This window comes from Medicago truncatula, chromosome 4 (genome assembly GCF_003473485.1).
Source record: "Medicago truncatula cultivar Jemalong A17 chromosome 4, MtrunA17r5.0-ANR, whole genome shotgun sequence".
In the NCBI taxonomy this organism is placed as follows: Eukaryota; Viridiplantae; Streptophyta; class Magnoliopsida; order Fabales; family Fabaceae; genus Medicago; species Medicago truncatula.
In genome coordinates this window covers 45,973,015-45,998,017 of record NC_053045.1, presented here as the reverse complement: position 1 = coordinate 45,998,017, position 25,003 = coordinate 45,973,015, and the positions used below count along the sequence as shown (strand labels likewise).

At 31.9% G+C, this 25,003-nt stretch overlaps 4 protein-coding genes across 4 annotated transcripts; all 4 read right to left on the bottom strand.

Annotated features, from left to right (window-relative positions):
* Positions 1-3,139: 3,139 nt before the first annotated feature.
* On the bottom strand, positions 3,140-5,323 carry LOC25493357 (berberine bridge enzyme-like 8). The gene has a single exon (XM_013601839.3). It carries the CDS (start codon positions 5,190-5,192, stop codon positions 3,531-3,533), a length of 1,662 nt encoding a protein of 553 aa, XP_013457293.1. The 5' UTR covers positions 5,193-5,323; the 3' UTR covers positions 3,140-3,530.
* A 2,507-nt stretch (positions 5,324-7,830) lies between these two features.
* Positions 7,831-9,738, bottom strand: LOC25493356 (berberine bridge enzyme-like 28). Its single transcript, XM_013601838.3, has one exon. The coding sequence runs from the start codon at positions 9,678-9,680 to the stop codon at positions 8,040-8,042; it is 1,641 nt and encodes a 546-aa protein (XP_013457292.1). The 5' UTR covers positions 9,681-9,738; the 3' UTR covers positions 7,831-8,039.
* A 2,372-nt stretch (positions 9,739-12,110) lies between these two features.
* Positions 12,111-14,154, bottom strand: LOC25493355 (berberine bridge enzyme-like 18). Its single transcript, XM_013601837.3, has one exon. It carries the CDS (start codon positions 14,095-14,097, stop codon positions 12,469-12,471), a length of 1,629 nt encoding a protein of 542 aa, XP_013457291.1. The 5' UTR covers positions 14,098-14,154; the 3' UTR covers positions 12,111-12,468.
* Positions 14,155-21,290: 7,136 nt separating this feature from the next.
* Positions 21,291-23,232, bottom strand: LOC25493354 (berberine bridge enzyme-like 18). Its single transcript, XM_013601836.3, has one exon. The coding sequence runs from the start codon at positions 23,179-23,181 to the stop codon at positions 21,550-21,552; it is 1,632 nt and encodes a 543-aa protein (XP_013457290.1). The 5' UTR covers positions 23,182-23,232; the 3' UTR covers positions 21,291-21,549.
* Positions 23,233-25,003: the final 1,771 nt, after the last annotated feature.

Below are 25,003 nucleotides of genomic sequence, written 5' to 3'. Positions count from 1 at the left end.
GTTCACACATGTTTTATAAGGTTAAAAAACACAAGTAAAATACCAAAAGGTTAATAGTGTTTTTTTACCTTGTAACAATTTTTTTGGAAAACACCTTTAATAGGTCATTTTTAGAATTTTTTCAAGAAATTTTGGTTTTTGAATGACCTATTAAAGGTGTTTTTCGAAAAATAAAAATTGTACAAGAGTGCAAATCAAACCGAAAAATTTTATAGGGGCGAAAACCAAAAATTGCATATATTACAAGGGTAAAGAACACCATTAACCCAATACTACCCCCTCGGCAGTTAACTGCCGAGAAATTAAAGAATTAGTTGTAGTTAATGCCGAGGAAAACTTCGACAGCTAACTACCGAGTAAAATGAAAACCTAAAATCATCATCATCATCATCTTCTTCGTTGCCAAATTCAAGATACCAAATCAGCGTCGACAATTAACTGTCAAGAGGGTATTTTGGTGTTTTACAATAGTTCTTCAGCCCTATAACATGTGGGGACATCATTTTTCATACATCAGCAAAGTGATCTTTTTTTAGGTGAATTTGTGGTAATTTTCTTTGAAAGAAGGTGAACTTGTAGTAACTTGATAAGTTAAGAAAGCAAAGTCACATTTCACTGGAAAAATGACCATGAAACCTACGAAATTAGTGAGATTAAAAGTTTAACCGATGATATTTTAGTCAATTTGATAGACATGAACTTAAATGTATTAATTAAGGATAGGTAGTCAATTTTTACATCAAAAATGTATTAAGGGACTAAAAAGTTAGCTAAGCCTAGTATAATTTATTTTTTTACAGAACCAAATATACAATTTTAAAAATCTAATTTGTATGATAAAATAGGTTTACAAATATATCTCATAACATCTCAAAAAGAAAATACTATTTTTAAATAATTGTATGGTTTGTTTTCTTAAAAAGAATATATTGATTATTTCAAGAAGGAAAAAGGGATAGACATCGTTAGTGTACGCTAGTTTTACATTGACATCAATAACAATTCACCAAATTGGTTATAGCTATGTTTGTTTAAATTGCAATTACAAAATAGATTTGTGTGATAATATATGAGTTCTCATTAGATGTACACGTAAACAATTATGTAATTTTTTTTTATCAAGTAGTTTAGTGATGGCTGGACTCACGAATTTTAAGTGTGGAGAAGTGAAGAATCTCATATCCAAACCCTGATTCTTGCATGTTATTTTCCTTACAGTAACCGACTGAGTTGTACTCACACAACAACAATATATCTCTATTAAACTCATTTAATTTAATAGTATTAGAGTTTGATGAAATGTTTGAGTAGAAGAAACATACATTGTTGCAAGTAAGAAGAGTTTTATTTTGATATATTATCAATATAAAAAAACTTCCAACAAATTACAATCAATTATACATGTGATTTTAAAAGTACTTAAGATTAAAATCAAATATTTTTAATGATTTGACAATTTTGATTGATTGTATAAAAAATATTTACACCGACTTTGTATATTAATTAAATCCAAATGCGAATTAAACTAAAATATTGATGAATCCAATAATCCAATCTATCTTCTTACCATGTAGAAGCCGTTTATGGTGGTGCGACGAGCGGCTTAAGCCCTCTGCACCACCTACCTCCAGATCTATCGATGGTCCTGTACGGTGGTTTTGGCGGTGGTTTCGGCAGTCGACCTCTTGTGGAGTCGTGAAATGTGTTGGAGTCTGGTTCTCCGGCCGTTCAACACCGATGACTTGTGTTTGTCTTTTTGGTATGTGGTGGTTGATATCAGATCCGTTTTCTTTCTTGGCGGTGGATGTAGGTTTTGTTTGCTCGCAACGTGGGCAGTGATGGATCGGTCACGTGGTGATCTGATATGGTTTTGATGGATTTTTCGTTGTGTTGGGTTGTGGTGGTTCGCGGTGGTTTCTATGGTGGTGTTGATACTGGGTTTTTTGTGGTGGTACTCGTGGTGGTTTTTTGGCGGTGATGCTCGTGGTGGCTGGTGTTAGTTTTTGGTGGTGATGCTAGTGGTAGATGGTGATGGTTTTTGGTGAGGATTTATGGTGTTTTTTGTGGTGGTTATTGGTAGTTTTGGTGGTGGTGGTAGTGCTGGTTTTTGCGGTGGCTAGTGGTGGTTTTTGGTGGTAGTTATGTTTTTTTATGGGTTTCTTCATTGGGAGTGTTGGAGTGGAGGTCCTATTCATAAATAAAAAAAATAAAAAATAAAAACCGAAAGGGGTTGCGGTTGATTTGGGAGGTTGTGATTTGGGTCATTTGGAGGACGATAAATGGTTGTAATTTCAATAACGAGATAAACTATGTGGGATGAGTTAGTGGAGGAGGTTAAGGTTATATCATGGAAGTGGTTATTAGGGAGATTTAATATTTCGGCATGTATGTTTTATGAATGGTGTTGGAGCTCTCGGGAATGCTTATTGAGGCGATGTTTGTTCGTCGACTGCACGTGTTTGCTGCTGTTTTTTTGTTATTGTTTAGGCTATGGTTGAATTCTGTCACTCGTAGGGGCTGCTGTCCTGTGCGTCTGTAGCAGGTTGTCTTCCTTTTGCCTTGTTTTTGGTGAGGCTGCTGTCATGGCAGCAGGGTTGTGCTTCGGCTGTGGTCAGCAAGTGTGGGGATTTTTTGTTTAGGAAGGTTGCTTTGGTACTGTGTGCTTCCAGTTCCTGTTATTTATTGTTTCCAAATTTCCTCTTCTATTTATGAAGCTGGAAACTAAGGAGGTTTTTTAGGGAGTTTATGTTGTTTTGATGTTGAGGGGCTATTTGTTATTAGGCCTTCCTTTATATGTTGTTACTTTAAGATTCCTAATCTAGCATTTTTTGTGTTCGTTAGGATTCTTTGTGTTTTGAATAAATTAGTTTCTTCAAAAAAAATATTGATGACTATACTTTGATATATCATTCATCGTATAAAATATCTCAATAAACATTATGATAGATGACCATTGCAACTTGTTAAAACTTGATATACAGTAGATTGTTTTGTTAAAAAATATTTGATGTGCACAAATAATCAAAAGAAGATAACATATATATGATGTGATTAGTGAATATGATATTTACCAAAGAAAGAACTAAAAAGTTGATCTAATTAAATAGAACTTGAATCATTTCAAGTGGCAATTATGTTGTTACTTGAAATGAGGGAATCTTATATCACCCTACTCTTTAATTTTTCTAAAACAAATGAGACAACATGAGCATACATGTTTTAGTCAAAACAAACTAAACAAGTTTTCTAAAACTTTCAATAAATTATATTAGAATATCATCTTGCTTAAAGTATCAATCTACAGCCTAATGGCATTAGCTACAAGCCTACAACACCAAATTCTTAATCTATACATCATTGGCCATCTCAACTTACAACTCAGATGAACTAAGTCCCTCAAAGCAGGGAAGATACAATTTGAGAATGTATAATGTACTAACTTCTAACCAATCAAATATTCTGACATACTTTAATGTTCAATCTGGGTCTGAACTAGTTTTCCATGATATTAACATGCTTCTAGATACCTCCTATAATGATACACCCTTTGATGGCTGCCTGTATTCTGCCATTATACTAGTCTCAGATGCAAGTGATGGAATACTTTGTTCATATTTGAAAAAATTACTTGGATCAATTGCAGTTTTAACCTCTACAAGCCTATCAAAGTTTCCTTTGAAATACTTTTTACCCCAAATACTAGCTTTTTCATAACTAACATCCCCATCTCCATTGACACCTATATCAACATCTCTATAGTTCACATATGAACTTCTTGGTGAATCTGACACATAAGGTGTCATGTAATCATAAAGCTTTCGAATCCGATCCAAATATTGATTCGCAACATCATTACTTTCTTCTTTCCAGTTAACTGAATACTGAATTTTATATATGTTACCTGCTCTATGTGGGAATGGTGTTGCCATCTCAGAAATCTCACCCATTTTCCCACCATAAGGATTGAATGTGAGTGAAACCTTTCCTAGTTCAATCATCTTCTTCCATATACCATCAAACCCAATTTTTGAAATCGGCTTCTGCACATAATCTGATTTCCTCTTCAAGAATTTCTCTTTTGATGAATGTCTTTCAAGTAAAATATCAGTCAAAGTCCCTACCGGATAGTTATACCAAAACAACACTGAATCAATCCAACTCATTTCAATACATTGTTCACCAATCAAGCCCAATTCAGGAAAACTCTCATTCATCACATCAAGCAACTCATATGCATTACCAAGAAACAAAGCATTAAACTTAGCCTTAATTGTCTTCTTCCCCTTTCTCTTCGCAGGACTAACAACAACTCTAATAAACAACCCATCATGTATCTTATCAGCAACATATTGCCATTGATGAACAATATCACCACCACCTTGTTCCAATGTTTTTTCAACTCTAAAAACAGTTACGATCTCCGGCACAGAAACCAACTTAATCTTCCAAGAAACAATAACACCAAAACTAGCTCCACCACCACCTCTAATAGCCCAAAAAACATCTTCCCCCATTGATTCCCTATCAAGCACTCTTCCATCAACATCAACAATCTTAGCATCCAAAATATTATCAACAGATAACCCAAATTTTCTCATCATGTTACCATACCCCCCACCACTAAAATGTCCACCAACACCAACAGTAGGACAAACCCCAGCTGGAAAACCATGAACACTACTAATCTCAGAAATCCTATAATAAACTTCACCAATTGTAGCACCTGATTCAACCCACAAAGATTCATCTTTTAAGTCAATAACCACTGATCTAAGCAAGAACATGTCAAGAACAATGAAGGGTTTTTCTGATACATAAGAAAGACCATCATAGTCATGACCACCACTTCGTATTCTGATTTCAAGGTTGAATTTTTTGCAGCATATGATTGATGCTTGGATGTGAGAGATGTGAGATGGGGTTAGAATGAAAACTGGTTTTGGAGTAGTGGATGAGTTGAATCTAAGGTTTCTGATGTAGGAGTTTAAGGTGGGTGAATATGAAGGTGTGTTTGGGAAATAGGTAACTTCTGAGATTGGATTAGAAGATTCTGAATAGAGAGAAAGACACTGAAGAAGGGTATTATTGGTATTAATATTATTATGTTGGATCAAAGAATCTGAAGAAGACACTGGTACTAGAATGTGGAATACTAAGAAGAATGGAACAAGGGATGCTACAATTGTATGCATCTTAACAGGAAAAAGATTGAGAATTTGAGACAAGAGAGAGTCCTTGTGAAACAAGAAAATCTTGCTGTGTTTAACTGTCAACTACTTGAAGAAGAAGATAATCGATTTTAATGTTTTGAAAATGTTGTTAGCTTACCGTACAAAAAGTAGGTCAAACAATATTTTTGGATTGAGATAGTAAAAAATAGATAAATTTTACAAAGATTTTCTACTAGATTTGGCAAGTTCTTTCAACTACTTTTTCGAAAGTTTCTTATATGTATCTGGTTTTAAAAAATGTACTGTAAAAAAGATAAGCAAATTAAGAAGATTAATTACTTTCTTTTCAATTACATTCTAATTAATATTACTAACATCTCTCTAAATTCAATATTTTTTATACTTTGTATTTATGATACTTACAAGTAGATCAATACATGATAAGGGCACTTTAGTAAAAATATTTATCTCTATTTTATTTATAATTTTGGATATTTTTTATACTTTGTATTTATGATACTTACAATTAGATCAATACATGATAGGGCACTTTAGTAAAAATATTTATCTCTCTTTCATTTATAATTTTGGATATTTTTTATACTTTGTATTTATGATACTTACAATTAGATCAATACATGATAATGACACTTTAGTAAAAATATTTATCTCTCTTTCATTTATAATTTTGGGATGACCAAGTAAGTAGGTCAATAATTTTAGGACAGATGAAATATTAAGTATTTAAGTTAAATTCTACCATTGCACCAAATAATGTGACATAAATGATAGATAGTTAAGTCTTTTAATCATTTGGTTCAAAATTCAATCCTAACATATGAGAATGAAAATTTTGTTGTTGTTGTTGTAAGAGATCTATCTCTTAAATAATTTTTTTCTTACATTAAGGAATTAATATATGACGTTGTTCACAGAGATGCTTTGATTTACAAAAAAAAAAAAAAAAAAAAAAAAAAAAAAAAAAAAAACTATCATTCCATAAAAACAATATATTTTAAGGTAACAGATACTCATAACAATAATTGTGAGAAAAGTAAACCTTAATTCTATTTTTAAATCTGATATCTTTATCTTTACTTTCAAAGTAGTTTTTAATACAAAATAAGTCAAGCCAAACATAAAGTTATAGATTATTATATTATTATTACCAACGGAAAGACGATCATATGCGAATTTTTTTATTGTATTTCATTGTATTTATGTATTATGTTATTTTTTAATTTAAATGATACCATTTTTCATATTTTGTCCCTCTAATTTATTTATTTTCTAAACGATGATCCTTCAAATATTTTTTCGACAATAAATTTGATCTTCACCATTTAAATAAGTTATACTATAAAGAGATTACAAATGAAAAATGATATATTTATAACAATCAAAAACTTATTTTAACAAATTTTTTGTCACTATAAGTTCGTCCTTTTTTATTTTTAGACCCTCTATACACTGCCATGTGTATAACCTTTAAGGACTGGGGACTAAATTTGTCGATAGAAAATATTAGGGGAGGTTTAAGAAAAATTATTGAAGGACTTAAAAGGATGTGCATTTTGTTGATGAAATGGTGACTAGGTGTAACTAAGAAGACGAAGGTGGGTGTAACTAGCAATAAACACAAAACCTCCAAACTTATTTCACCGTTTAGGCACCGAAATAGAGAAATAAGGGTTTTAGTAGTTGGAAATTGCTCTTCTAACTTTAAAAATTGGTCTTTAACACCCCAAAAATATCAAGATACTTAAAACGACAACGACAACTATGTGCACAAACACCCGTTTAATTATTCTTTTCGGCCATGGGTTGAGGTTTCTTTTTTCATTTGTTTTATCATTTTCTTTGCGAATAATAATGAGTATCTTTGTGAGTAAGTTTCCATAAAAAATCTTTGTGAGTAAACTCTTAATCTAAAAAATCATTTATACTACGCTTTGTTTTTAGGGTCTCTCTATGTTTCTCTGTTTTCCTCTCCCTAAAAATGACATAATTCCACTTGTTCTGAGGTTTGGGGCTATTTATATACTTTCTGAAAAATTGCACCGTAACTTAGTCACACCCAGGCTCACCGTGGTGAGCGAAGCTTTCTTCACCAGTGGATTTCTGCCACATCAACATTGGAGCTGTCAAAACCGCCTTTGCTCGCCATGGCGACGCCCAGGATCGCTTAGCCACACACAATTTTGCAGGATTTCCATGATCTATGACTTGTTTCGTTGTGACTCCATTGCAGGCTCGTTGTGGCGAGCCTCATGGCCATGGCCTCGCTGCAGGCTCGTCGTGGCCATGGTGACATCATCTGATTTTCTAGCTTAGCCACGATAACAACATCTTATTTTCTTCACTTTCTTTGATCTTTAAATCCCTTGGCAAGCAAATTCCTACATACTTGGTTGGTATTAGACATAAAAAGCATAAAATTCCATTTATCTATTATTTTGGAGCTTTTCATGAGATAACTTGTAAAACAAGTAATTAAAGTGCCTAAAATATATGTATTTAACTCTTATCATATATCTATATTGTACTAACTATTAAGTAAAAATAATAATTTTGGTGCCCTGGACTGCCGCCCCTCCCACCCACCCATCCTCAAGGGCACCCCTGTATAAAGAACATTAAATAAAAGTTTGGAGCGATATTTATCCACATATGATAAGTGATATATCTCATATATTATATATTATATATTAATACAAATACACACACCAAACCCCGTAGGATTGATGCTTTACACACAAATAAAAATCAATTTACTTTTATTATAACAAAGAAAAGATACACATATAAAAGATAAATAACAAAGCAGCTACTATTTTATCATTATGACCTATGCCACTCCAGAAAACTCTATTTGCGTCCCTTGGACACATGAGAAGGTATACTTTGTTCATTTCTGAAGAAATTTAGAGGATCAACTTTAGTCTTAACTTTTGCCAACCTTTTGAAGTTATTTTTGAAGTACTTAACACCCCAAATACTAGCTTCCTTATAGCTTGTGTACCCATTAATGTTATTCACACCAATATCAAGGTCTCTGTAATTAATATATGCAGCTCTCGGAGACTTTGTAACAAAAGGTTCCATATAACTATACAGTTTTCTAATCCAATTAATGTGCAGTGTTTCCACCTCATCACCTTCTTGATGCCAATGAACCGAGTATTGAATCATGAATAAGTTTCCACTTCTATGAGGAAATGGAATTTCAGACTCTGAAATAGTATCCATTTTGCCACCATATGGAAACCATATCATCATTGCATCTTTGGAACCCTCTTCATCAAATAAAGGCCATATGCCTTCTAATCCAGTTTCAGGAATTGGAATTCTCACAAAATCAGATTTTGCTTTGAATATATCAAGTGTAGCTTGTGTTCTGTTAAGCAACACTTCAGGTGTAGAACCTTTTGGAAACTGAAAAAAGTAAAGAACAGATTCAATCCAACTCATTTCAATACAATATTCTCTAACCAAACCAAGCTCAGGAAACTTCTCTTGAACCAAGGGTATGAGTTTATCTACACCTCCAAGAAACAAAGCTTGAAATAAAACTAGTACCGGTGACTTTGACTCACCTTTTTTACTTGAATTTAAATTTACCCTTTGCCAGACAATATTCATGGCTATATTTTCATCAAGTTTACTTGCCAAAAATTGCCACTTGTGAACAAGCTTTGTTGCATTTTGTTCCAATGTTTTTGGAACAGTAAACACTGTCACAATTGATGGAACTTCAACAAGTTTAATCTTCCATGAAACTATGACACCAAAACTTGCTCCTCCACCACCTCTAATAGCCCAAAAGAAATCCTCACCCATTGCTTCTCTGTCAAGAAACCTACCCTTCACATCAATTATGTAGGCATCAATGATGTTATCGGCTGCAAGACCGTATTTACGCAACAAGGTTCCATATCCACCACCACTGAAGTGTCCCCCAACACCTACAGTAGGACAAACACTTGCAGGGAAACCAAGAGTTTTGCTTTTTTGGCTAATTGCGTAGTAAAGTTCACCAAGTGTTGCACCAGATTGAACCCATGCAGTTTTTTTGTGTACATTTATTTCAATTTCTCTGAAGTTTATGAGATCAATGACAACAAATGGAACTTCAGAGACATAAGACAGACCCTCAAAGTCGTGACCGCCGCTGCGAATTCGAATCTGCAGGCTGTGGTATTGGGAACAAATTACGGTTGCTTGAATATGGGAAATTTCTAGAGGTGTGACAATTACAAGTGGTTTTGGTGTTTTGTTGGTTGCAAATCTGAGATTTTGAGTTGAAAATTGGAGTATTGATGTGTATGATGAATTGGCTTTGGTGTACACAACTTTAGAGATTGAAGTGGAGTTATGTGAATAGCTATAGAGACATTGAAGGAAGCTATTATCTTCATTAGTAGTAGTAGTAGTACCAATTGCTGAAGATGTAAATGAAAATAAAATAGCAATTAGTACAATAGACAAGTATGAGCCTAGATGCATCATTTTTTTGTTAGTGTAGTGTTGTGCATAAGATGCTTCAAATTTATAAGTGTCACTCTATGCTCTAATTTTTATTGGTATATAGAATAATTTGGAGTTGAAATCTATAATCCGCTTATTAAATAAGTGCTTATGTAAACTTTATTTTGTTTCATTTTTTTAAACTTCGCACCAACCACTTGTGCTAGATTTTAGACTCTAGTGGGTGTAGAGAATAAATCTACAGTGGATAGACAAATTAAACACTTATTACATAACCGCTTATCAAATAAGTGCTTACGTATAATTTTTTTCGTTTCATTTTATAAACTATATTACAAAAAAGAAAGAATAAAACAGTCTGTTTTCATATATTATAAACCGTTATCATAAGTTATCCTAGGAATTTTTATAGAAATAAGTTGAAAAACAACTTATGAAAAATTTCTCAAACGCTTATCTCCTAAATAAAGTATCTGCTAAAACTACTATGGTAGACAAGTCAAGCATGTGAAACTACACATTTGAATCTTGACTTTTTCAATTTTATACAATAGTTCTCCCTGTTAAGCCGGCAGGGTATGGTGTTTTTTCTTTTGTTGTTTTATCTAACTTCATTGAAATCAATTTTTTATTTGATAAGAAGTGGTTGTTGCTACTTACTACCATTCTAAATTTTGCATAAAGAAAGCGAGCTAATTGGGAGCATGCTTCTTATTTCAATATATAAAAATGAACTCATCTATCAGAAACATATTTAAGTATTAATTCTTGTTTAAACATCGTAGTCCAATTCAGAGACAAGGAAATATGTTTAAAACAAAGCTTTAATAAAGAGTTAACTTGCACAAAAAAATAATAGTTTTGTAGTATGCAATTGACAATTGGAGAGAATATAACTTGGTTCAATCCAATCCACTTAATTAATTAGTTTAGTCTTTAAATTATACATTTCAAGTGGAAAAGAAAGTGTAAGGACGACGACCAGAGTAGGTGGGATGCGGTTGTCTTTCACCGGAGCAAAATGATGTACTTGTAATAAAGAGGCTTTTTTTAAATGAGAGTGTGCTAATTTTTTAGAGTGGGTGACTCCTTTTTTATAGACGGTTGAAGTTTCCGCGTAAGCACGAGGATGTTAGGCGGTTGTGCTTTCTCGGACATGTGATCCGAGTAATCGTGTGATTGTGATAAGAGTACCTAGATCCAGTCTGGACATGTGATCCGAGTAATCGTGTGATTGTGATCCGAGTAATCCCTTTCTCTGTTTTGCAGCCTTATTTATGTAGGAGTAGGTGATCCATATTTGGATCAGAATCTTTATTAAGCCTTCACACTTTAGGATTGGACCTTGATCCAGTCTGGAATAGTTGCCTTCCAAGTCGTCATTTCATAGCTGGAGACGAGGACTTGCGATGGTTGAACAACATGAAGGTGGTCCAGCCAACATGTTATATGAGCATTTTGATTTTTTTTTTTTTTTTTTATACAAGAACATGAGCATGCTAGTTCTAAAAAACTGTGTGCAAATATATCTTTTCCAAACAAATTGAAATTCGAAATGCATAAAAACAGTAAACAATATAAATACTTATGTAATTCTCAAAATGTTTACAACAGAGCATGGAATACAACTTATAGTTTCATCCCATAATTCTAAGTAACATCATGGCAGGTTTTAAAAAGCCAAAATAAGCCAAATTATCCCAAACTCTATCAAATTCTCAAATCTCACCAAAAGTGTACTTGAACAGAATTTACTTAAACATACTTATCCTAGAATTTACGTAACAAACTTCGGATTGTTGTTTTCAAACAAGTGAGTGACTACCATAATGATGCTGCCTTATTTCAACCAACGATAAAGATGAAGACGTGTATGAGTATCAACTGGAAACTGCCCCTGCCAGGATGCGTTCATATCAATACGGATCGTGCTCATCAAAATTCTAGGTTAACATGTTTCGGAGGGGTGTTAAGGGATGCAAATGGTGCTTAAATTTGAGGTTTGTCCAATTTTTTCGGTATAACTCTGACCAGCATAGGAGTAGATGATAAGAGGGTCTTCAATTCACAAGAAAAAGATATTTAACATGTAGGAGGCTTCTTATGGATTCTAAAGTTAATGTAGTTGATTGTTTGTAGGGCAAGTATGTAAGCGCGACTAATGGGTGAGGTCTTGTTGTTCCCAATAAGAAGATCATGAGGCCAAAATTAAGCATATTTTCCGAGAAACTAATAAATGTACTGATAGTTTAGCTAACTTGTGATGTCATTCAAAGTTGTCGTTGAAGATATATGAGCATGTATCTCGAAAGTTTTAGCAACTGTTACCGGCTAGTTATAGGCATTCTTTGGCCATTTTGTTGATTAAATGGTGTCAAAGGGCTAACTACAAATATAGGGGGTGTAACCAGCAGTTTTCGCAGGAATATCCTTTCAATAAACACAAATATATGTCAAGTTTAACACCAAACTTTAGTAATTTATTCAAGTATCATTGTTTTAAGTAAAAGTAAACAAACATGTAAAAATAAATACACACATAGAATATCTAGGGGTTGATGAATGCTGCATCAGATACTCATCCAAAAAAGATGTGGAAATCTTCTTGCTCCCGATTGAAGAAGACCTTGTTGGCATGTAATATGTAATTATCTCTCTAAAAATGCTCTTTGAGCCTTGAAGCCTTTACCCCTTAGCTCTAGACCCCACTCCCCTAAACCTTTATTTATAAAGAAAAGATACACATATAAAAGAGAAATAACAAAACAGCTTATTTTTTATTATCGTGACCTTAGCTACTCCAATTAATTTATTTGTGTCCCTTGGACACAAGAGAAGGTATACTTTGTTCATTTCTGAAGAAGTTTAGAGGATCAACTTTGGTCTTCACATTTGCCAATCTTCTGAAATTGTTCTTGAAGTATTTAACACCCCAGATACTAGCTTGCTTGTAGCTTGTGTATCCATCAATGTTATTCACACCAATATCAAGGTCTCTATAATTGATGTATCCAGCTCTTGGAGACTTTGAAACAAAAGGTTCCATGTAATTATAAAGTTTTCTAATCCAATTAATGTGCAGTTTTTCCACCTCATCACCTTCCTGTTGCCAATCAACCTGGTAATGAATATGATATAAATTTCCTTTTCTATGTGGAAATGGAATTTCAGACTCTGAAATAGTATCCATTATTCCACCATAAGGAAACCATATCATCATTGCACCTTTGGCACCTTCTTCATGAAACAAAGACCATATTCCTTCTAATCCATTTTCAGGAATGGGAGTTTTCACAAAATCAGATTTTGCTTTGTAAATAAATCTTGGGCTGTTTGCAGCTAGTGTTCTGTTAAGCAACACTTCAGGTAATGCACCTTTCGGAAATTGAAAAAGGTAAAGAACCGATTCAATCCAACTCATTTCAATACAATTTTCTCTGACCACACCCAACTCAGGAAACTTTTGATCCATCAAGGGAATGAGTTTATCTACACCTCCAAGAAACAAGGCTTGAAATATAGCTAGAATTGTTGTCTCGCCTTTTTTACTTGAATTTATCCTTTGAAAGACAATATTGATGGCTATGTTTTCATCAATTTTACTTGCCAAATACTGCCACTTGTGAACAAGCTTTGTTGCATTTTGTTCCAATGCTCTTGGAACTGTAAACACCGTCACTGTTGCTGGAACTTCAACAAGTTTTATCTTCCATGAAATTATGACTCCAAAACTTGCTCCTCCACCACCTCTAATAGCCCAAAAATAATCTTCACCCATTGCTTCTCTGTCAAGTAACCTACCTTTCACATCAATTATGTGAGCATCGATTACATTATCCGCGGCTAAACCATATTTACGCAACAAGGTTCCATAGCCGCCACCACTGAAATGTCCACCAACACCTATTGTAGGACAAGCACCAGCTGGGAAAGCAAGATTTCGGCTTTTTTGGCTAATTGTGTAGTAAAGTTCACCAAGTGTTGCACCAGACTGAACCCAAGCAGTTCTGCTTTCTACATCTACATCAATTTCCTTGAAGTTTATGAGATCAATGACAACAAATGGAATTTCTGAAACATAGGATAGGCCCTCAAAGTCATGGCCCCCACTACGGGTTCGAATCTGGAGGCCATGATTTTGGGAACAAATTATGGCTGTTTGAATATGGGAAGGTTCTAGAGGTGTGATGATGACAAGTGGTTTTGGTGTTTTGTAGGATGCAAATCTTAGATTTTGAGTTGTAAATTTGAGTACTGGTGAGTAAGAGGGATTGGTTTTGGTGTACACAACTTTAGAGATTGAAGTTGAGTTATGTGAATAACTAGAAAGACATTGAAGGAAGTTATCTTCATAAGTATTAGTATCAATTGCAGAAGATGCATATGAAAATAAAATAGCAATAAGTGCAACAGACAAATATGAGCTTAGAGGCATCATTTTGTTTTAGTAATGTTGTGCATATGATGCTTCAAATTTATAGGCGGGTTTCTACATGCTCGAAGATAAATATCCATGTGGATTAACAATTAAACACTTATTGCATAATTGTGCTTTATCTAATTGTTTAAAAAAAACTATTTTTTGTAACAAAACTATAAAAACAATTTGTTTCTCATATAAGTTAGCAAATGTGCACTTATTTGATTCCACAAGTTTTGCATAAGGTTGTTGTTCTTATTCTCAACATATTGTGTTTTATTTATAAAAGGTAATTATCATTTTGTATGTAAGGAGTAGCCATATAATAGTCCATCAATGTATCAAAATTTTAAAATAGTCTACGATTATGCATTTCGTTAGTCAAAATAGTTTGTAACATTAAAATACTTTGTTAATATAGTCATATTAGTACTTCAATATACTTATTTATTGTCACTTCCGAGACTATTTGACCAACAAAATGAAAATCAAAGACTATTTTAAAATTCAAATACATTGAGATACTACTGCGACTATTCGTTACACATTTAAATATCAAAATAACTATCTGTCCCTCAAATCATAGTTTGTTTTCATAAGTTATCATCGAGAGCATATGAAAATAAATTCTCTCAAGTTTTCTTGAACAATGTGTCATTGGTAGAACTTTTAAATCAAATCACTTGATTAATCGTAGAGAGCATATGAAAATAAGTTAGAAAAACAATTATTATTATTTTTTGAAAGAAGAAAAAAAAAATTATAAACTGCCAAAGTTGTTTTCATAAATTCTCTACTAAGGAAATTCCAACTAGTTAAAGTTTTCTAAATCCAACATGCATAGTAGAGAAGTAAGTCAATCACGTGAAACTATAGCTTAGAATTTGAATCATTTTATATTAGAAAAGTCCCGTCCTTACTATAAAAAAACAAAACAAAAGAAAACCCCGGGCAATCATACAAGGTATGAGTCTCTATCAATTTCATTAAAATAAATATTTTTATTTGATTTTAACAAGAAGAGGTTGATTTTTTTTTTGACTAAAAGAAGTGGTTGATACTGCTTGTTAAACATGCAGGAAGACCATTCTAAAAAGTTGAATAAACAAAACGAATAATCTATTGGTCCATTTAAGTTAACTGTAATTATTAATTGGAATCACACGCTTCTTATTTCAATATATAAATGACTGTTATCTATTAGATGCATATTAATTTAAGTTATTTTTTTTTTTGGTGAAGATATTAATTTAAGTTATTGTTGAAACATCATAAGATCCAGAGACAAAAATATATGGTAGAAACAATGTATAAAAAAAGATTCAAAAAATTAGTTTAAAAGTATGTATGCAAGTGACAATTGGAGAGAACACAACTTGGACACTTGGCCCAATCCAGTTAATTCAAATTGGCATCTAGTTAATTAGTTTAGCCTAGTCTTTAAATTGGATTAAGATCCTCTCCATTTATGCGTTTCTCCATTTTTTCAATTTGGAGAGATAAAGACACATAAAATCTTGAAAAAAGTAAAATATAATTAATGATGGTGGAATCCACTTAGTAGTAGGACCCACCATCTATTTCTTGTGTCTATCTCTCTCAAACTAGCAAAACTCCATTTATTTTGTTAAATGGAGAGGATCTTCACCCCTTTAAATTATACTTTAGGTAAATTAATCTTATGTAATTTTATTCGGAATTGTTGTTGAATTACTCACATGATATGTAATTTAGTCTTTAAACAATTTACTATTTAAATTTAGATTATGTTTTTATGTCTTTTGGTGGCTTGTGGTAGTTGGCGTCCTCGTTTTTGATTATCTTGTCTACTACTACTTCAATCGGCATTACTAATTATTCCTTTTATCACTGCATTTTGCATGTTTATTAAAAAAATAAAGAGGACCGAAAAATTGAACAATATCATATTTATTCATGTTAAAACAAAATTAATTAGAGAGTAGTTCTTGACCAAAAATAAAATAAAATTAGAGAGTAGTTAACAACAATCTAATCTGACTCTTTTAAAAAAAAAACCAATCTAATCTGATTATTCAATAAATCTCTCATCAATCTCTTCAAGTTGCAACATTACTTTAATCCAACTGATTAGGCTTATGATTTTTCAATAGAAACAAGTGGGAATGCATGCTCTTGGAAAAAACTAAAGCCTCCAATTGATGAAAAAAATTATAATAGTCTTATGTATGAAAAAATAGTGTTAAAACATATTTGTTAACTTCACAAATTTGCTAACTTAGATCCACTTGTATTTTATAATAAATAGCTTGAGGGATATTTACTTAATTATCTCTTGCTTTAAATTGGTTTACACTAATGAATATTAATTTTTTTTTATTCAAATAAAAATGTGCACTTTTGCTAACTTGAACCTTCATTTTTTTTTTTTTTTGTCATGGCTGAGATTTGAAAGAAGACGTTGCATCCGATCAAATTATTAATGCTACCTTTGATCATCATAGAAATGTCAATCGATTTCTTCAAGCCAATCAAAGCCTTGAGTCTCAGAAAATTAATTAACCTTAGATTAACACGTAATAGCTTTTTAGGTTAAAATCCATTGCAATGTAAGACAACCCTCTTGGATGTCATTCATAAGATTCAATGTTAACCTTCCAATTATTTGAAGGCATTCACAGGTTTGTATAGATTTTTCAATGGCTAAACTGACATCAATTTTTAGATGGAATTGATTACTTGTATGGAATAAAAAAATGTGAATTTTTTAATCACCGCAAAATACAAAACTTGAAAATTTAAATATATAGTAACTAAAAATGTATTTTACTAAACAAAAACAGGTATCAAACTCACAAATATAGCTTGTTCAATAGACCTCAAAACACTAAATAACATCCCACATATATGTGACACATAATACGACAGGCACACCCAAAATTTCCAACTTTTTCCAAAGAAGTATTCAACGGTGGTTTTGATACATTTTTTTTTTAACTATAAAGTAATTTTTTTATGGACAGAAAAAACATCCTTAGTGAGTACAAGCTTTTTATTTTCAAATTTTGAGGCCCGTTTATGTTAGAGGCTTTGCGGCGCCAAGGGCCTTGTTGCAGTTACACATAACTGGCCATGTCCATATCTATGTGGAAATGGAATTTCAAATTCTGAAATATTATCCATTATGCCACCATAAGGAAACAGTATCATTGTCACCATCTTCATCAAATATAGGCCATATTCCTTCTCTAACCAAACCAAGCTCAGGAAACTTCTCTTGCATCAAGGGCATGAGTTCATCTACACCTCCAAAAAAACAAGGCTTAAAATAAAGCTAGTACTGTTGACTTTGACTCACCTTTTTTACTTGATGCACAAAGCTTAGAAAATTTTCCTTGCTAAACAGACAGGGTATGTGGTTTTATTTCAACATTTTATTATTATTAAAATAAAGTTTCTTTGGTTTGAATTAGAAGTGGTTATGGCTACTTGCTAAACAATAAATATGCAATGCAAGGGGACCATTACAAAAGTTGCATAAATTAAGAAAACAGATACATGACCGTACGTCTTGTATTAGAAACAAATTTAATTACTAGTATTAGTTATCGTTGAAACATCACAATCCAATTCAGAGAAAGCATGCACTAAATTATTAATATATATGTGACAATTGGAGAAGAACACACCTTGGTCTAAGCCACTTATTCCAAAGTGACATCATATTGGAGAAGCAAATTAGTTTTGTGTTTAATTGTATATGATTGATTTGTATGCTATTTATACTATTTAGAGCTGTTTTAATGTATTTCGATTGCTTGGCTCCCTTTTGTTTTTGACTGTTTCTAATGTTTGATTATCTTGTCTGCTATTTCAATAAGCATAACTAATTATTCTATTCATCAATTTTTATTTTTATTTTAAAAAAAAGAGGACTAAAGACTCGAACAATATTAATAAATATAAACAACATATGCTTTATCCCCTAAAAAAAACATATGTTTTAATTAATCTCTCATCAACCTCTTCAAGTTGCAGGCTTGCAGCAAATTAAAATTTAATTCAACTGATTTTTTGACTCATAATCCAAGTGATTACGCTTATGAGTTTTCTAAATAACCAAGTGTTTGGAGTCTAGCATAAGTGTTGTTGCGTAATGTAATACTGTATTATTGAGCGGTGTAATATTGACGTAACATTCATTGATGTAGTTTGATATATCTCTCTCTCCATTTATGTGTCTCATGTCTGTGTATGTTTGTCAACAACTCAAAAGGTACATTTTTTTTGGACAAAAACTCAAAACTTATCTATCATGTAGTTATTTTTTGGTTAGATATTTTTTTAACCAAGTTCACCTTAAGAAAACCATTTAATTTATTACGTTTAAATTTAAACTCAAATCGACGACATAATTATAGGGTATTTGAAAAGTAATTACCTATCTTTGTTGAACATTATTTTTATATTTCAAACTTAAAAATGTATAAACTTAATATTAAAAATGGAATTTAAATAAGTTTATGTAAAATATATGTACAACGAAAAACAATAAAAAAAAAAAAAAAGTGTTCGTATTTCCGCTAAATTTTATAAAGGCAACTCGAAAGTTAACTATCAATTAACTACCTATTGACCGGACCTTTTGCTAAACAAAATTACCCTTAGCAATTCATTTTTATTTCAAAACTTAAATATAAATATACATCAAAATTATAGGAAATTCGACAACTAACTATTTTTTAGTTGATTTTTTTTTTCTGCTAGAACCCTTAATAATCTAATATTTGCAAGACTGAAGTCAGAGATGTAAAAGATTTAAGTCTAATATTTTGAAAGTCTGGTATGAGTTATTAGTCTATTTAAAAATCTATTTCATATTTTCGACCAAAAACAAATCATTTCATATGAACACATTTAATTAAGTATCAATTTGTTCTATGTTTAAAATAGACTAATGAACTAATAGACTAATGATATTAAACTCTCTTGATATTTAACATGAAATTCACTTGGATTGGTCCGGTAGTATTGGCTTAGGACTCTTCCTCAAGATCTCATGGTTGATCTCCATATTTTGTCAATTTGGTTGGACTAGTTTAGTTTTTTCAAAAAAAAAAATTATTTATCATGATATTTTAGAGTATTTGACTACACATATATCATATTTTTTGGAAACAAACCGAGTATCTTCCACGTGAACAAGTTAGACGGTAAATCTTGTAGACCTGGATCCAAAAATAACTACTGAGTTACCCCACATAATCCCAATGGTTTGGTTCACATGAGTCCACTTCTGATAAGTAAATTATTTGCTAGGTACCATTTGATCACGTTTACTATTGGTACGTATTATCAACTGCTCTAACTGAATCTCAAGTTCCGTTATCGATAAACCTAGATTCAAACTATTTTCTTTAAGGTGTGATTTTGCCAAGAACATATCCATGTTTTGGCCAATTCGTTTTTCTTAGATATGTTTTGGCCAATTCTATTATCCACAAGTGAAATAAATCTCACTATTAAATTAAATTAAATATGATATGATTTTTCAATTCAATGATAAAAAATGATATTTATACATAATGCAATACCATTTTACTTGTACATGTTAGATAAAGTACTCTATTCACTTTTTTCCTTGGATCTCTCTCATTCAATTATGAGTAATACAACTTTTTTTTTATATAGATTAAGAAAAGTGGTTAAATTTAATTAATTTTCTTGATGTAAACAAAAACATAATTGTACTTCCTAAACTACCCAATACTTTTAATTATATTTTGATTTTTTTTTTTTGCTTTCGCATCGGTTTCCGACCCACCAAAGGTGGACAATTAATTCGGCTCATGCGTAGAGGCATGCGCACTGGCCAAGCGTTGTTTCCCCTGAGAATCGAACCCGGTATTCTCCGAATACGTCCTTGGAAGGAACTCCTTGCCGCTGGAGCCCAAACAACTTGGTTATATGGAAATTGATTTCATTGAAGGACATTTTGCAAATAATAGCATTAAATAGAGTGAAGTTGTTACTAAAAACCACTTCCAAAAATCTGAATTTAATCATATCCACGACCACTTGCTCGTACAAAATTAACCAATCAATTTCTTGTACCTGAAAATTAAGCAATCACATAATTTTCCTAGATTTTAGCAACTGTTTTTTTCCAATTTCTCCTTATAAATAACCATTGTCTTTGTGATTTTAATCTCACTTCATTAGCTCTAACCCTTCTTCTTCCCTCCTCTTTCTTCCAACCATCAATGACATTTCCTCAACCTTTTACTGCTACCACTCCACTAGTGCCTAATGAACCAGTTCTGAAAAAGAAATATCTTTGCCAAGCAAGTTAGATAATCAACCATTTCAAGCATAAGAAATCTTCATTATCCCTTGCTTTTTTTGGTCCTATGCTTGCTCCGGAGCTTGTGCCAAATCTTTTTGAGGGAACTTTCCCAAATCTTGAAAACCAAGAAACCATTGCTTTCTCTTCCTTCTTATTCCTTCCGGTCCTAAACAACTTTTGTTGATTCAACTGTCTCTTGTATTTAGGACTCCAGAAAGAATTATACCGTTGTTTTCAAGAAAAATATGCATTCTATCAGATCCCCTTTTGACAAGAAAAATCGAAAAGCCTTTAATTATAACTTTTTTATTCTTTTGGAATAGCACTACTAGTAATTTTCATTTTCAATATGGCATGATTGGTTGTTAGAGGTCTTAGATATGACGCGAAACTATCAACCCTTCTGTCGAAAATCCAGTTAGGCACACCAATGACAAATCTATTAGTAGTTTTTCTCCGTCGTTATGGCTTTCCACAAAACTAACTCAGAAGGTTCTAACGAGGAACATGTTGCCTTTATTTTCTTTGGCTCTCTGCTCATATTTTCTGCAACAAATCTGTTTTTGCATTTCTTCTAACTTTCTGAATGAAAATTTAAGATTGGCTCTAGGACATTACCTAGCTGACCTCTCTTTCGCAACATGTGTGCTGCATTTTCTAATTTAAGAGCCCTAACTTAATAGCGGAGGACTAATTTTACTTATGTTTCGAAGAAATACATTAATAGTGATGACAAATCTGATTTCGCTCCCTTTTTAATCTATATGTCGAAAGAATAATTTGGTCCTATATGGTTTACCAGAAAATTTGGGAAGCTTTCATTTATGCAATCTGTTGTATATCTTTCTTTTGTTACTGCTTATGAAAACTATTTAGTTTCTATCAATTGACTAAGCTTCTTCATACTATCAATTCCAAAATAAACCTTTCTATCATTTTATTTTTCTATTTGTTGGGAATTTCCATACTTCTCAACATTTTACAATAAGCTTATGAATCTGCCACTGCTAATCTATAAGCATTCATTCATTCCTTTCTTAAGTATGAGTATAAATTAAAAGTACACATATAAAAGATAACTATCATTGAGAAATAACAAAGCAGCTTGTATTTTATTACTATGACCTTTTGAGCTCCAAGAAATTCTATTTGCGTCCCTTGGACACATGAGAAGGTATACTTTGTTCATTTCTGAAGAAGTTTAGAGGATCAACTTTTGTCTTCACTTTTGCCAATCTTTTGAAGTTGTTCTTGAAGTACTTAACACCCCAAATACTAGCTTGCTTGTAGCTTGTGTATCCATTAATGTTATTCACCCCAATATCAAGGTCTCTATAATTAATATATGCAGCTCTTGGAGACTTTGAAACAAAAGGTTCCATATAACTATAAAGTTTTCTAATCCAATTGATGTGCAACTTTTCCACCTCATCACCTTCTTGATGCCAGTGCACTGCATATTGAATTTTGTATAAGGTTCCATATCTATGTGGAAATGGAATTTCAGATTCTGAAATCTTATCCATTATGCCACCATAAGGAAACAATACCATTAGTACATCTTCCGCACCATCTTCATCAAACAAAGGCCATAATCCTTCTAAACCAGTTTCAGGAATAGGAATTTTGACAAAATCAGATTTCGCTTTGGAATTATCCTTTGCAGCTAGTGTTCTGTTGAGCAACGTTTCAAGTGGTTCGCCTTCTGGAAACCGAAAAAGGTAAAGAACTGATTCAATCCAACTCATTTCAACACAATCTTCTCTAACCAAACCAAGTTCAGGAAACTTTTCTTCCATCAAGGGTAAGAGGTTATCTACACTTCCTAGAAACAAGGATTGAAATAAAGCTAGTACTGTTGACTTTGGCTCACCTTGTTTACTTGAATTTAAATCTAGCCTTTGCAAGATAATATTAATGGCTAAGTTTTCTTCAAGTTTATGAGCTACAAACTGCCACTTGTGAACAAGCTTTGTTGCATTTTGTTCCAATGTTCTTGGAACAGTAAACACCGTTACAGTTGATGGAACTTGAACAAGTTTAATCTTCCATGAAACTATGACACCAAAACTTGCTCCTCCACCACCTCTAATAGCCCAAAACAAATCTTCACCCATTGCTTCTCTGTCAAGAAACCTACCCTTCACATCAATTATGTGAGCATCAATGACGTTATCGGCCGCAAGACCGTATTTACGCAACAAGGTTCCATAGCCACCACCACTGAAGTGTCCACCAACACCTACAGTAGGACAAACACCTCCAGGGAAACCAAGAGTTTTGCTTTTTTGGGCAATTTTGTAGTAAAGTTCACCAAGGGTTGCACCAGATTGAACCCAAGCAGTTCTGTTTTCTACATCTACATCAATTCCTCTAAAGTTTGTGAGATCAATGATTACAAAAGGAACATTTGAAACAAAGGAGAGACCCTCGAAGTCGTGGCCACCACTACGAATTCGAATTTGCATGCCATGGTGTTGGGAACAGATTATGGCTGTTTGAATATGGGAAATTTGTGTAGGTGTGATAATGACAAGGGGTTTTGGTGTTTCATTGGTTGCAAATCTGAGGTTTTGAATTGAAAATTTGAGTATTGATGAGTAAGAGGAATTGGTTTTTGTGTACACAACTTTAGAGATTGAAGTTATGTTATGTGAATAACTATAGAGACATTGAAGGAAATTATCTTCATGAGGACTTGTATCAATTGCAAAAGATGTAAATGAAAATGCAATTGCTATTAGTACAATTGTCAAATATAAGCGTAGAGGCATCATTTTTTGTTTGTGATTTTGATCAAATGATGTTCAAATTCATAAGCGAGAGTTGTTTCTATAGGTTATAATTTATATTGGTACTTAGTAGTGCATATAATATAAAAAGTTAGTGTACTATGATATGCCACATGTGGCAAATGATTTATTCAATATAAAAAACATACTACCTACCTAATAAAGTCAACCACGTTACGTTATCTTGACATTTTGAATGATTGAGTGATTTTAATTTATATCAAAAGTCCTCTTGCTTACTATAAAAATATGTTAGTTCTGCTACTTGCTAAACATGAAGGAAGACCATTCCAAACATTGAATAAAGAAAGTGGACAATCGATTGGTCGTATTTGTGGTTGTTAACCCTCTAAACTTCAGTTTTTCAAATGATTCACATTTGGTCGAACTTATTAACCATTAGAGTTTAATTTATTTTTGTTTCAATTGGTCATATTAATTAAAAAAAATAATGATAAAGAGTGCTCTTATAATATTGATTAAGACAACAAAATATAAAAATGTTTTGTTGAGAAATTTATGAAAAGTGGTAAATTCACGTTGTTGAGAAATTTATGAAAAGTGGTAAATTCAATTTTGTACAAAAAAATATAAAAATGTTTTGTTAAAAACTAAAAAGTTGTTATTTTCAAAGAAAAACTACTTCTTTTGGTTTTCTTTCGGAATCACGTTGTTTATATTGTTGAAACATACAGGCTCCGTAATTGACTTATTTTGAGCTTATGTGGGCTTATCTACTCTCATAATCCTTTTTAAAGGTGTTTGGGTAAATAAATAAAAATAGTTTATCATAGTTTCATAAGCTGCTTATGCCATATTTTAATAAGCCTGAATTTTCAGTTTACGGGGCTTAACAAGGAGCTTATGAATTTATGTAACCTTCGATTCTCTCTGGATCCACTTTTTCAAAACATATATTTTATTTTTATTTTTTTGTTTTAAAAAAAACATATATTTTAATTATAATGTTAGTTATCTTTGATTGTGCATGAGTAACAAAATTGTTATATACTTATCTTACTAAAGTAACACACGTAACTAAGATTTTTATTATTTTTTTGTTTCGTAACAAAATGAAACTGAATAAAAAAATAAACTTAACTTATCTTTCATTTTTTGTAACAAACTGTACATTAATATCTACATATATGGTAAGTTTACAATCATAATTTCTCAAGTTTATATTTATATTATTATACTTTTTTTAAAAGAAAGCTTATCATATATTATTATACTTGTGTATGATGATGTTTAGACTATTTATTTACACCTCGAATGTTAATTTTGTCTTCTATGAATATTGATATTTTTGAAGGATGAGTATTGATTATACTATATATATATATATATATATATATATATATATATATATATATATATATATATATATATATATAATTATAATTAATATATTATAATATTGTTTTTTACATCTTGATTAATTTTATCAAAAAAAATCTTGACAATTGTGGTTCGATTCTTTAATTTTTTTTGTTAAATTAAAAATATTTAAAATTTTGATAATTGCTTATGTAATGTCACATCTAAACTTCAATTTATGTAAGTACTTTTTAGTGTACATATCCAAACATAAATAGTTTATCAAGTATAAGAGTTTATGATGTAAGCTCTAATGTTATAAGCTCTAATGCTATAAGCATCTATATAAGTTGTTTATCCAAACGGGGCCATAATAACTAATTTTTTTTTTTTTAAGGGATAATAACTAATAATTGTTGTTTTGACAAAAAAAAATTTAATTGTTGTTGAAACATCATAATCCAATTCAGATACAAGGTGTTCTGAT

Excerpts from the sequence above, each read along its gene's own strand:
- LOC25493357 (XM_013601839.3), bottom strand. The coding sequence starts at position 5,192 with ATGCATACAATTGTAGCATCCCTTGTTCCATTCTTCTTAGTATTCCAC.
- LOC25493356 (XM_013601838.3), bottom strand. The coding sequence starts at position 9,680 with ATGATGCATCTAGGCTCATACTTGTCTATTGTACTAATTGCTATTTTA.
- LOC25493355 (XM_013601837.3), bottom strand. The coding sequence starts at position 14,097 with ATGATGCCTCTAAGCTCATATTTGTCTGTTGCACTTATTGCTATTTTA.
- LOC25493354 (XM_013601836.3), bottom strand. The coding sequence starts at position 23,181 with ATGATGCCTCTACGCTTATATTTGACAATTGTACTAATAGCAATTGCA.